Below are 14,856 nucleotides of genomic sequence, written 5' to 3'. Positions count from 1 at the left end.
TCATCTTTACACAACCTGGTAATATATTAAATATGCTCACACTAGATGGGAAACAAAGCATAGATATCTGCTCAATACCTTCATTCAGCATTGTATTATCAGTGTAGCCAGTGCAATAAAAAATAGAAATAAAACTCACAGGTATTTCTTACTTTACCTATTAAATGTATTAAATATTAGGGAATGTAAGAAACAAATTTTAAAACCCTTCTAAAACTAAGACAAAATAGCAAGGTTGTAGGAAATAAGGTTCATATTTAAACTTAATCATTATATTAAGTTTAAATTATCAGACTAATATATCCCAGAAACAAACAGATATGGATTAGAAAATGAGGTGTAAGTTTTTGGGCCTTTGCGTCCTGCATTTTGATTGTTTCCTGAGTTCCAGCTGCACTCTTTTCCCTGAATGCTGAGAGATGCTCTTATATATTTATAGTAAATTCTTTCTAATGATTGACTAATCTGATGTTGTATTAAATTAGATGTTGTTCGTTGTATTAAAAAAAAGAAGGGAGAGATATTGAATAATATTGACATTAAATGTACAATGTAATATATATTAATATATACTGAAATATAGATAATAATTAATGCCTTTTATTTTCTAATGGTGAAATGGCAGGCTTTGTGTTTCAAGAAAAAAATTTAGAATATATTCATCATTTTTGGACAGAAAGAAGACATTTTAGAGATTAGAATAATATTTTAGTTTCCCTTAAATTATTGATTTTAGCACAAAACCTGAAGACAAATTTACTTTGGTTTGTTAGAGTTCTGAAGAAACTCGAGCATTTTACTTTATTTTTTTGTATTTAGCCTTAGCCAAACTGCATTTTTTTTCATGTATACATGAACAATCCATGTTATAGTACTATGCTCAGGTTGAAAAGAAGTAACATACCTAACCTGAGCATAATTCAGAATAGAAGCAATATACAGCTCAAGATAGATACTCTTTCAGGTATGACTCATTCCCTGCTAAATTTCATTTCTCCCTTTAGTTGTAGTCCCTCCTTCTGTCACATGGTTCCAAATTTTTGAAATGTAGATGATACAGAAAATAGTACTCCTACGCTGCAGGGTAAGAAGGAGGAGGTGAGTTTGTATAGCTCAGAGGACTGGACCCACAAATGCAATTCTAGAAAAAATCATGAGCATTTTGTCCCCCTTTCTTCTCATTACCACCCTCACCACTTCATAAGCACATTTATGAAAAGCAAGAAACCACTGCCATGACCCATACTTTATGATTTTACCTAATATTAAGGGGAGGAGTACAGTAGAATGTGTTTAATAAGGACCCTTCAAACCAAAAGATAGTTGGGAATAAGAATAGAATAAATTCAAGAAACTGCATGAACAGAGTGTGTAACCTCTTTCCTATTGTAAACAATAAGAGCAAACAAATGCTCCAGAGCATACCAATTGGGAATTTTCACTAAGAGTGACTCAAATTTTAATGTGATAACTTAACACCAGGGGATTTGGTTAAAATACATTTTGAATACAATACATAGGACTGAGATGGAGAATGTGATTCTGCATTTCTGACAGCCTCCATGCTAATGCCAATGCTACTGGATGAAGACCAACTTATGGGACATGGCCTAGAAAAATAAATACAGCTCATTTTTCTCCAACGTGAGATTTTTAGCTAAGATACTCAAGACATACTGACAGTGAATACTAAAACTGATAATCAAAATGCAAGTACATTTGAGCCAAAGTTTTTGACTTATGGTTTATTAGAAAGTGAAGATATCGCCATGGTCATGACCATATTTCATCTCAGGACATTCTTCAAGGCCTTCTTCACATCTTTATTCCGCAGACTGTAGATCAATGGATTAAGTACCGGACTGACAAAGGTGTAGAAGACAGCTATTATTTTAGATTCCTCAACAGTCTCATCTGTTGGTGGTCTTACATACATGCAAAAGAGAGTCCCATAAAACAGGGTGACAGCCATCATATGGGAACCACAGGTGGAGAATGCCTTGTGCCTTCCCTCTGCTGATTTGATCTGGAGGACGGTGGCAATAATGAAGGTATAGGACATCAGGATGATGGTGAGGGAGCTGGAGAGGTTCAAACCAGCTGAGATCAGCATCGCGTGCTTTTTGACATAAGTATCAGAGCAAGAAAGCTTAATGAGTGGTGGGTCAGCACAGTAGAAGTGGTTGATGACATTGGAATTACAGAAGCTCAGGCGGAAGGTCAGGATAGCCTGGAACAGTCCATCTGAAAAGCCATAGACATAGGGAAATGTGGCCAAGCAGATGCAGACTCGCCTGGACATTTTCACACTGTAGCACAGAGGGTCACATATGGCCACGTAGCGGTCATAGGCCATTGCTGCCAGCATGTAAAACTCAGTGAGAAGGAGGGCAATGAAAATATAGCACTGTGTAAAGCAGCCAGCAAAGGAAATGGTCTTCTTAGATATGATATTAGTCAACATCTGCGGGGTTGCATTTGATGTATAGCACAAATCTACAAAGGCTAAGTTAGTGAGGAAGAAGTACATGGGCGTGTGAAGGCGAGAGTCCAGTCTGATTAACATTATCATGCCCAAGTTGCCTAGGACGGTGATGAGGTAAACGACCAGAAACAACACGAAGAGCAGAGGCTGCAGTTCTGGCCGATCTGTGAGCCCCAGTAAAATAAATTCTGTGATTGCACTGCCATTTATGTTGGACATTTCCTGACAGTTTGCTCTTGGAACTAAAGAAATAAAACAAATATGAACAAATACACATACCATGTTAACATTCATTTGAATTAGTTTTTCTCCACATCTTCATATTTCATCCAAAGTTATCTATTTCTGGGTACTACCATAAACTTTTATTTTGGTAATTATGTTAGACTTACCATAATTTTCTAAGTCTGCAATGCCATTATGTCATCTGCCTAGGAATTAAGTTACTAATATATTCTGTCTCTACACCTATAGATAAATCTATACCTATACCTCTATCTATCTATCTATCTATCTATCTATCTATCTATCTATCGATCTATCATCTATCATCTATCTATCTGACTGAGCTACATCTCTTCTATCTTCCTGCACTTTTTTAAACCTAATTCTACTCATGCTATATGACCCACCTTAACAGCCACTTCTTTGTGAAGCACTTTTTATTTGTTTCTCCTAATATCTGTCACTGAATTATCTCTTACTTCATTGTTTCCAGAGTATTTTATATTTATGTAATTTATTCTTTAGCCCCATTATATCATTATAAAGCATATACTTTCTCCTCACATAATGATGTTGAGAGCAGGGACAAAGTGAAGTTCAACTTTTTAATTATACTGCTCAACACATATTTTTATACTGAATTTATTTAAATTCAAAAAGGAGAGCATAAAAGAATGAATGACTCGCAATTTTTACTCATATATTTATCTCCATGTAGCCTTGCATTTTGCCATGTTCTCAGGGGAATTAAGTGATTATTGAAACTTAGTGTAGAAGCAATATCTTGGGAAGCTTGTTAACTTTTGCAGAAATTCTTATGTGGGGTACTGGAATCTTCATCTCTAACAAATATCTGTAGGATTCTAATGCAAGTGTTCCCAGATCACAGCTCAAAATGTACAGTCATAACGGCTCAATAAACATATGCCAAATAAATGAACAAAGAACTGTGAAATAAAATAAATTTTCATGTAGTATCTTGAGGATGTTTAGAGCAATGACTTAATGTGTTTAGAAAGAAAAGAAATTAATATTCCACAGTTATTATTTAATCTTCTAATTACAACTTGTATCTAACAAGAAGTATTACAAATCCCTTTGGCTTTTTAACCTCTTTTCACATCAGAATCTTTGCTAATTCTCATTTTCCTTTCTCTCAAGTTGTTTTTATTTTTTGCCCATTCTTTCATACTTGAAATTTTTATTGTAGGCTTCCCAATTCTTGTCTCATTTCAAAATGAGTCTCCTCATTTATTTTATTGTAAGTTTTAGAAGGTCTATAGCAAAACTCTGTGCTGTTGTTACTATTGAGAAAAGCAATGTACAAAAGGTCATATAATTGAACCAAGGTCACACTACTAGTGTATACAATCTGAGAATCTGAGATAATAACTCAAAATTATGTGTTTTAAGAACCTCCTTTATTAGCTGCTGTTGCAATACATATCGCCTTTCTAAAGCCAAACGTTTTTATAAAATTCCATATATAGACTTGGAAGGCCTTGAGATATATGATGATAAGGAGTTGCTGGTGACACAGATAGCCATGGCATTCTTCCATAGTGCACCATGATAAATAGGGTTGTGCTAGACACATTCTCCTTACATTTAGGCATGTTCTATTATGTGATTGAGTTGTGTCCTTGAGTATGTACCTAAGGAATATCATGTAGAAGCAATGACATATCCAGAGGTTAGGAACTGGTTAGAAGGCCTTGATTACAGAGTTGCTTCAGTAATTTAAAATCTTTGCAACTGAATGAATCACTTTATTTTCCCATGTGTAAATGGAAATAATAATATTTATCTTTCCTTTTCTTATGTCATTTTGGGCATCAAACTAGATATTTATGAAACAAGTATTTACTGATACTCAACACGTTGTGTGATTGGGCACTATAAATGCAGGAGTGAACAAACCTTTCAAAAATTTCTGCTTTTCTTAGTTTTCACATTTTAGTGGACAGAGGCAGCTATTATGTCAAGCAAATAAATAACATTCCAAATAACTGTTGTGGAGAAAAATAAAGAAAATGTAGTTTTGGGGAAAGGAAGGTCAAGGAAGACCTCACTGAAAAAGTAACATTTGGCTAGACACGGTGGCTCATGCCTGTAATCCCAACATTTTGGGAGGCTGAGGCAGGTGGATCACCTGAGGTCAGGAGTTCAAGACCAGCCTGGCCAACATGGTGAAACCCCATCTCTACTAAAAATACAAAAATCAGTTGGGTGTGGTGGCATGTGCCTGTGATCCCAGCTATTCAGGAGGCTGAGGCAGGAGAACTGCTCAACTCCGGGAGGTGGAGGTTGCAGTGAGCGAAGATTGTACCACTGCACTCCAGCCTGGGCAGCAGAGTGAGGCTCCATTAAAAATGAAAAGAAAAGAAAAGAAAAAGAAATGTTTATGGCAACAACTGCAGCAGGAAGACTTCTAAGGGTATCATAAGAAGTGTAAACCAAAAATAAAATTCTAAGGCCCCCTAACCATCTAAAGGGACTTCTTCCTCAGCCAGGGCTCTTAAAATTTAAACTAGGAGACTGGTTCAGGCCATAAAGAGAAGTAGGGGTCAGACATGCCTCATTATTCCTCTCCAACTTTAACATAACACAGACTTTAAGTCTGGAAATAAACATTTTACAGCCTCCTCTCTGAAGCCTGATAGCTAAAACCTTCAACTGCACATGATAAACCCTTGATCCCCACAACCTCTTATCACAACCAAAACATTCCTTTCTATTGATCCCAGGTCTTTAGACAAACCAATTGTCAACCAGAAAATATTTAAATTTACCTACAGCCTGGATGCTCTGTGCCACCATACCCCAATCCCGGTTTTAAGTTGTCCTCAAAATTTACATTGGTGTTAAGACAATATAAATCTTACATATATTGATTGATAGATTATGTCTCTGTAAAATATATAAAAGCAAGCTGTCATTATGTCATTTGCCTAGGCAATATATTACTAATATATTCTTTCTCTACACCTATAGACTACCTTTGGCACATGTCCTCAAGACCTCCTGAGGCTGTGTCACAGGTGTGTTCTCAACCTTGCCAAAATAAACTTTCTAAGTTAACTGAGACCTGTCTCATATTTCCTGGAGCTACAGAAGGATAAAGGGCAAATGCAAGGATATCAGATGTAATTGTTCTTTGGAAACTATCACTGAGTGATATGTGTGTGTGTGTGTGTATGCACACACATACACACACAAACACACACACACATATTTAATGCAAAGTGCAGAAAATCCAGCTGAACTCCCTAAACCACAGACATTTCACTTCATTCTTATTCACTTCAAATCTTACTCACTTCAGGTATTACTCATTTCAAGTTCCTATCAAGAGTATCAATAGCCTTCACCAGAGTACAGTGTCAGTGATTACAACAAAGAAAAATGAGAGAAAAAAATATTAGGATGTGTGAATTTCAGATTTAAAAACTCACAGCAGGAAACTGTACTAGAGGACTTCATTTGCAGAATAACTTATTTGTTGCATGTGGCTTAATAACTGCCTGTGAAATCTAAAACAGTTTTGACCCTGAAGCTCAGTGGCTTTTGTAGGATCCAGAAATACACAATTGAAGTAGAGAAGAAGGGCTCCTAAGTGGAGAGAGGTAAAAAGACTACAGATAGAATGTATGTACAAAGAAAGAAAACCACAGTAGTTCTGCCCCTGTGTCAGGACAGAATAAAAGGTGAACACCTCTTGAATTAGGAATACCTGGGCTTGCTAGGTCAGCATGTTGGGAAGGTTCTGCTGATAGAGGAAGAACCAGAAGAGGAGTAGGTCAAGAACAGGAAAAATTTACAAGTTGTAAAACCTAGAACTGGGATCTCAGCTACATAATATACTGAATCCAATATTGATACAGGAGTGGGATGGGGAAGTGATGTGGGGTACCTGGTGAGGCCTCCATTTACAGGCCTCAGCCCATTAACCTAAGTGAGAACAGGCACTCCTGTTTTCACACTCAAATGTTGTGTTTTCCAATACCACTCTGGCCTGCCACAGTCCCCATCCTGTGCCCATAAAAACCTGAGACCTTAGTGGGCATGGACACAATTGGCTGCATGTTGAGAGGAGTAGAGGAGCACAGCAGCAAACATCAGCAGAACAATGACCATGAAATAATGCAGATGCTGAAGGGAGTGGCTGGGGACAGTCAGAGGAGCATAGGCAGCTGCGTGGCCCAACTCCAGGGGAAGACCACTGTCCCACTCCATCCCTTTTCTGACTCCCCATCCATTTCACTGAGAGCCACCTCCACCACTCAATAAAACCTTGCATTCACCCTCCAAGTACACATGTGATTCCATTTTTCCAGTATACTGGGCAGGAAATTGGGATATAGAAAGACTTCTGCCCTTGCAATAATGCAGAGGGTCTAACTGAGCTGATTGACGTAAACCACACCCCTGTCACACACCCTGCAAAGGAGATAAGGAAACTTTCCTGTTTCAGTATGAAATAAAAATGTAAGAATCGTTGTACAAAAAATTATTAAAAATTTCAGGATCATGAGAGCAAAGCATTAAACCAAGCTTGGGAGGTCCTTCTGAGCACAGGGCCTTGTGAATAGACTGCATGACCATGACCCCACCATCCCTGGAACACACAAGCTATAAAATCTGACACTGAGAATATAGAAGGAGAAGGAAATTCCCCACCTCTCAACAATTAAAAAATAGAAGATGCCCCAAAGGAAGACTTTTATTCCCGTTGAGGGTGCACTAGATTGTAACCAATTTCAAAAGACTAATTGTCAAGATAAATTTTGTGGGCTATTCAAACACAAATGATTAAGAAAATACTTTGTTTAAGAAAAAAAAAAGAAACCAGTCAAGAAAACTAGCAAGAATTCATGTTAAGAAAGATTATTAAGCTTCTTAGTTTGTTTCTTGGTTTGTTTGCTTGTTCAAATGAACTCATGAAAATTCAAGATAAATGCAGATACTGAAAATCTGACCCCCAAATGGAAAAAGTTTATAGATTGCCTGGACCTCAGTTAATGAACTCTTTTAAAAAATAAATTTTAATGCATTTATTTAAGGTTCATAACATATGAGATGCATAAAAAGAGTAAAATCTTACTATAGTGAAGCAAATTAACATATGCATTAGCATATAGTTACCCTTTTTTTGTTTTTGTTTGAAAGAGCAGCTAAGATGTATTCATTTAGCATGAGTCCCAGATTCGGTATAATTTTATTACCTATAGTCCTCATGTTGTTCCTTAGATCTCTAGACTTGTTTATCCTGTGAAATCACCACCTCTTGAAGCATCTGTACTTCCATGTTTTTGCAATATTATTCATAATAGCTAAGGTATGAAAACAACCCAAGTACCTGATGAAGGACAAATAGATAAAGAAATAGTGGGTATATATTTACAACTGAATATTATTCATCCCTGAAAATGAAGATCTTGTCATTTGTTACAACATGTACAAGGCTGGAGGACAGTATTCTAAGTGAAATAAACCAGACACAGGAAGACAAATAGTGAATAATCTCACTTACATGTGGACTCTTAAAAAATTAAATAAACAGAGATAAAAAATAAAACAGTGGTTACCAGAGGTGGAGAGCTGGAGGAGGAAATGGAGGTACCCAGGTTAGAAGATAAAAAATACACGAAAATCTTAGATTAAATTAAGCTCCCTCTAATGCCTGCAAATGGCCTTGCATTTGTGTGTGGTGAGCATACTGTTTGTCCTTCTTGTTTTGTTTTTTATTTCATCAGTGATAATTCTGAAAATACTATCCAAAAATATCACAGAAAATATTAGTGAGTTTGTTGGTAGGTAAATTAATTGATTTCAAACTCTGCTACTAGAAATAGAAGATAACATGTGTAAATTTTTAGGAAACGGGGTACACCAAAGTTAAATTTGTCCTAGAGGACTGCAGGATAAAATATGATTTTTGTCCATTCATGTTTGTAAAGGTAGAAACAAGCAAAATGTTTAAAATAAAGCATAGACGCATAATAAACAGTCATTTTTTTAAGAAGCAACCTTCAAGGTGACTTAAAATATTTGCAAATATAAGTCCCTCATTTATTTGAAGTGCGGAGATGCAAAGGAAAATATTCACTAATGTAGTTTTCTGTTTTGTCCTCAGAAACATACAAAGCTCTATGCTGTTGGAAACTACAGATGAAAAGAGGGGACCCCTAGTCTGTTTTCAAATGATATTGTTTTTAGCAAAAGGAAAATGTATGAGGCTGTCTATATCTACTTTTCATTGCCTTCCTTCTTCTCTAATAGTATTGGAAATGTTCTAATATGATGAAGAAAAGTGAATGTTATATGCTAGGAGCTAAATGGAAAAAAATAATATAAATTCCCTAGAGTATTTATTTGTAAGGAAAGAAAAGTACACAGATAGATTATAGATTGAAATGTGAGACTCAGGACCAATAGATGTTTTATGTTAACCTTGACAGATGCAACACTTAAATCAACCCTCATTATACCTGTCCTCTAATGGCCAACTTATCAGCAGGCTAGTACATATGATCAGATGCAAATGACCAGTGGTACCCTAAAGCAGCAATTCTCTAAGCTTTTCAGGTATGCTCAGAGATTCTCCCAAGCAAACAAAAGTTCTTGGTGGGTCTGGAACCTATGCTCAGCTCTGCCACCAGCTAACTTTCTAATTGAATTTAATTAATATTTCACTCATTTGCAACCTTTGCAAAATAAATAAATTAGATTAGATGATACTGGGCCTACTCTAATATACTGAATGTCTGAGTAAATACTTTAGTATTCAAAAAGTAAGAATTTCATGAATCCAATTCCAATTAGTGATTCTGATTCTGGCTTCACTAGTTACAAATTTTACCATAGTGGCAAATTATCTAAACTATCTTATCTTAGTGTTCCCATCTATAAAATGAGAAATGGAGTTTTTATGAGGAATAATATAGTTTCCTCATTTAAAGTGCTTGGAAAAATGATTTGCATATAGTAACCATGTAATGAGTACTGTTACAAATAGAGTTAACACTTTTCATAGCTAACCTTATTTCCTACTTCTTTGCCCATAGCTATTGAGAGAAGGCACTGAGAGTTTTTCAGAGGAAAAAAAGATTAATGAGCCCCAATGATAATGCAAAATCAAAGGAAAAAAATTTTAATAATAAAAATGCAAATATTTTGTGAGATTCAGTTAATACGTTAATATAATTTCCCTTTAACCAAAAATAAGGAACATAAAAGCCAAGGACTTACTTCTGGTTCTGATAAATACTTGTTTTCTTGATCTTCGATTAAAAAGGTTTTTAGATGCTTCTCTAAGATATAAAATGTAGTCATATTTATACTAGGATATGAGGGGTGGAGACCTACTCTTAAAGCAGATCTCAGAGGGACTAAGAAATATCAGTGATGAGTGTTACTTCTGGAATTATCCCTCTTGTGTTTAATTAAAGAACTCTGGGATTAGGAATCTAATTATGCTTCAGTCATATTGTCCATAATCTCAAATGTATCATTGTTGGTTGTGTAAGATTCATGGAAAACACACCAAAAACTTCATGACTAAAACACCAAAAGCAATGGCAACAAAAGCCAAAATTGATAAATGGGATCTAATTAAACTACAGAGCTTCTAAACAGCCAAAGAAATCATCATCAGAGTGAACAGGCAACCTATGGAATGGGAGACAATTTTTGCCATCTACTTATCTGACAAAGGGCTAATATCCAGAATCTACAAATAACTTAAACAAACCTACAAGAAAAAAACAAACAACCCCATCAAAAAGTGGGCAAAGGAAATGAACAGACACTTCTCAAAAGAAAACATTTATGCAGCCAACAGACATATGAAAAAATGCTCATCATCACTGGTCATTAGAGAAATGCAAATCAAAACCACAATGAGATGCCATCTCAGTCCGGTTGGAATGGCATTCCTTAAAAAGTCAGGAAGCAATAGATGCTGGAGAGGATGTGGAGAAACAGGAATGCTTTTACACTGTTGGTGGGAGTGTAAATTAGTTCGACCATTGTGGAAGACAGTGTGGCAATTTCTCAAGGATCTAGAACTAGAAATAACATTTGAAATCCCATTACTAGCAATCCCATTACTGGGTGTATACCCAAAGGATTATAAATCACTCTACTTTAAGACATATGCACATGTATGTTTATTGCGGCACTGTTCACAATAGCAAAGACTTGGAAGCAACCCAAATGCCCATCAATGATAGACTGGATAAAGAAAATGTGGCACATATACACCATGGAATACTATGCAACCATAAAAAATAATGAGTTCATGTCCTTTGCAGGGACATGGATGCAGCTGGAAACCATCATGCTCAGCAAACTGACACAAGTACAGAAAACCAGACACCGTATATTCTTACTTATAGGTGGGAGTTGAACAAAACACATGGACACAGGGAGGGGAACATCGCATACCAGGGCCTGTCAGGGGAAAGGGGCATGGAGAGGGACAGCATTAGGAGAAATTATCTAATATCAATGATGGGTTGATGGGAGCAGCAAACCACCATGGCACATATATACCTGTGTAACAAATCTGCACATTCTACACAAGTACCCAGAACTTAAAGTATAATTTTAAAAAAAGATTTAGTAAAAAAGAAAAAGAAAAGAAATGTTGAGGATGAAACTTTTGGTGAATAAGGTCAGAAAGAAGAAACACGGTGGAATAGAAAATCCCCTAGCATCACTGTCCACATAAAAATACAACTAGAAGCTATTCAAAAACAGGACCTCCACTGTAAATACAGCAGAACTCAGAGAAGAAGTAGAGAACCAAGGGAAGCTGTGGACAGGCAAAGAAGTGGTTATTTCAGGTTTTACTACCCACCTTTCCAAGCTAGTATAATGCCGCTCACAGACCTATGATTGCTAAGGAGGAAGGGGAAATTGGAGGTGGATGTTCAATCTCCCCTCCAGTCTAGGAATCTTCCCTAGTCATCTACTCTGTTCCTGTCCTATAAAAACTTTTGGGAGTGCTACAAGAGTTGATTCATCTGAGGTGAATTGGAAACGAAGAATGGGACACTGAATGCAGTACTTGATGCATAGATCCTGGTGGCTACTCAGCACTGTAATTAGTAGTGATGCCACATTTAAGAGACTAATTAGTGTAATAGACTTGCAGGAAGCACAATTGGAAGTATGGCAAGAATCTTTAGCTGAATTTTCCACAAACCCCAACTTCTTTCATGGAACCTCCCCTTGGCCCAAAAACAATTAAAAGACTGGGATTAAGTCCCAGTTTTTATTTAAGAATTCCCTAGAAGTGGAAACAATAGCAGCACAGAAATATAGTCCCAACATAGTGTTTAAGCTTCAGTGCTCACAGTAGGACTTCCTCACACTAGGAAACAGTGACGGAAGAGAAATTTAGTTACAGTGGTCACTATAAGCCCACCCCAGAAGAGGAAACAACAAGAAGTCAACATTTAAGAGTGAATACTAAGAACTAAAGGTCTAAGACCAACGCAGTACACCTGCAAAAACTGGAGGAAGTGTCTGTCTCTTCAAATGCACAGACATCAACATAAATATGCAAATATTATAAAGACCAAAGGAAATATGACACCACTAAAAGAAATCAACAGAACCTCAACAATGAACCCTCAACAATTAAAGATCTATTAGATGTCTGACAGAGAATTCAGCATAAGCTTCTTAAAGAAGTTCAAGAAATTACAGGTCAGAACAAAGATCTCCGAGGAAATCAGGACTTAACAATAAAATTAAAGAAAGCAAAATGTTAAAGAAGAAATTACAGAAAACAGAAAACAATAAGGAAAACAATTCAGGAATAATGTAAGAAATTGGAAAGAGAAATAAAAACCATTTTTAAAAATAGGAATCCTAGAAATAAATAATACAAAAACTGAATTTAAAAACTCATTAGAAATTTTTAAGAATAGTTTTCATGAAACAGAGGAAAGAATCAGCAAGCTTAAAGACAGAACATATGAAACTATCTTATCAGAAAAGTTTTTTAAAAAAGTAAAGAGGCCTATGAAAACTATGGGACACAATCAAGTAAATTAACTTTTGCATAATTGAAATATCCAAATAAAATGAGAGGTAAAAAGGCTTAGAAATTATATTTATTGAAATAATAACTGAAAATTTCTCAGTTCTGGAGAAACACAATAGCATCTAGGTAGAAAAGCCCGTAGCTCACAAATCAAGTTCAATAAAAACAGTAATATCTCAGTGTACTTTATAATCAAATGAAGAAAAGTCAAAGACAAGGAAATAAAACTCAAATCAGCAAGAGAAAAGAATATCACATTTAATAGAGCCTGATACGGCTTGGCTCTGTGTCTCCACCCAAATTTCATCTAAATTTGTAATGTCCCAGTGATGGAGGTGGGACCTCGCAGTAAGTCATCGAATCATGGGGGTGATTTCTAATGGCTTAGCACCATCATGTTGCCCTGTGTCAGAGTTCTCACAATATCTGTTTGTTTAAAAGTGTGTAGCATTTCCACTTTTGCTCTTTTTTATCCTGGTGCCACATGCTTGCTTCCCTTTTGCCTTCCACCATGATAGTTAGTTTTTTGGGGCCTTCCCAACCATGCTTCCTGTACAGCCTGAGGAACTGTGAATCAATTAAACCTCTATTCTTCATAAATTACCCAGTCTCAGTTAGATCTTTATAGCAATGTGAGAATGGACTAATACATAAAATTGGTACCAGAGAAGTGGGGCATTGCTATAGATACTTGAAAATGTGGAATTGACTTTGCAATTGGAAGAGTTTGGAGGGTTCAGAAGAAGACAGGAAGATGGGGAAAGTTATTCCTTGTCATAAACAGGTTCTTAATAAATTTTACTTCTTTATATTTGTCTGTACCTGGTAATTAATTAATGTGAATATATGTGCTTTTATAATTGGGAAAACATATTTAAAAAATGCAGTCTAAGTAGTATATAGGTCTCCTGCATATCAACATTTTCTTCCTTTGCATGAACATTAAGACAATTTTAATTATCATGCACATAAATGATCACATTGGCCTGAACTGTCAGGGAAAATTCACATTAGTTATTGTTAAGATACACATCACTATCACATAATAACCACTATTTCATCTATACAAATACTCTTACTTAATTCATAGTCTCCAACATTCTACCCAGCATTTGAAGTGTGTTGAAGAATGGCTTAATAACCACCACAGTATGAATTTGAAACAGAGAGAATTTGGAACCAAGAAGTCTGCTTTTGTGCCACTGAGCAGCCAAATGTCACTGAGCAAGTCATTTCATCTCTCTGCACCTAAGACTCCAAATATTTTAAATGAAGATAATAATTCTCTTACTATGTCATTAGTGAAGATTTTTAAAAAGGAAACCGTAATTCTAAAATTAGCAATACACTATGATTACATCAATCATCACTATTTTTGATTCATGTCCATTTATGTTCTATTGCCAAAGAATATCTGAGGTAACTTTTACCCAAAGGCTTGCACATTGAAAACATTAAATTACAAATAGAGGTAAATAAATATTTTTTAAAAGAGATTACAAACAGGTCAAGCATTTGGGTTATGAAGGTGTTAAAGTTTAAGTTTGGTTTCTGCAAGCCACAACAATTCTCATAACTAGAAAACAAAAGAAAGTGTACAGTTATTCAGGCAAAATATAGAGTGTATTGGCACTAATTTTAAAATCCAGTTTTCAAATAGGGTGTTAGACCACTCTGCTTTCCAGAAATTTAACACAATGCTTTGCCTAACCAAAAGAGGAAGGTAAAAGAATAATATAAAGAACTATCCCATAGATTAAATGATGCTGTTATAAGATAAAGAAATATCTCACAGATGAAATGATGCTGGCCCTCTAAAAGGAAGTGAGGACTCTGTGTCATTCAATTCCCAGATTTTCTGCTTCACTGTTGTCTCTGAAGATCATCTTCTTCTGTTGTGTTGCTGTCATTGCCAAAACCAAGCAAATACACAAACAAATAGTGATAAAAGGTAAATATTAAAATGTTGCTGCCCAAAATTGCCTTCTTTCTTTTTCAGTTACTGTTTCTGAAAGAGGATTTGAATAGAACCAGACTTATCCGATGAACTGACACTTAAGAATAGAACCCAGTTGGCCGGGCGCGGTGG

The 14,856-nt window shown here is 35.9% G+C and overlaps 1 protein-coding gene across 1 annotated transcript; it reads right to left on the bottom strand.

Annotated features, from left to right (window-relative positions):
• Positions 1-1,786: 1,786 nt before the first annotated feature.
• LOC105706483 (olfactory receptor 5M11) lies at positions 1,787-2,704 on the bottom strand. The gene has a single exon (XM_012436902.2). The coding sequence runs from the start codon at positions 2,702-2,704 to the stop codon at positions 1,787-1,789; it is 918 nt and encodes a 305-aa protein (XP_012292325.2).
• Positions 2,705-14,856: the final 12,152 nt, after the last annotated feature.

Source organism: Aotus nancymaae, unplaced genomic scaffold, assembly GCF_030222135.1.
Source record: "Aotus nancymaae isolate 86718 unplaced genomic scaffold, 86718_ANA_hifiasm-v0.15.2.pri h1tg000059l, whole genome shotgun sequence".
In the NCBI taxonomy this organism is placed as follows: domain Eukaryota; kingdom Metazoa; phylum Chordata; class Mammalia; order Primates; family Aotidae; genus Aotus; species Aotus nancymaae.
The sequence above is the reverse complement of the archived record's forward strand: the minus strand, read 5'-3'. Positions and strand labels throughout refer to the sequence as shown.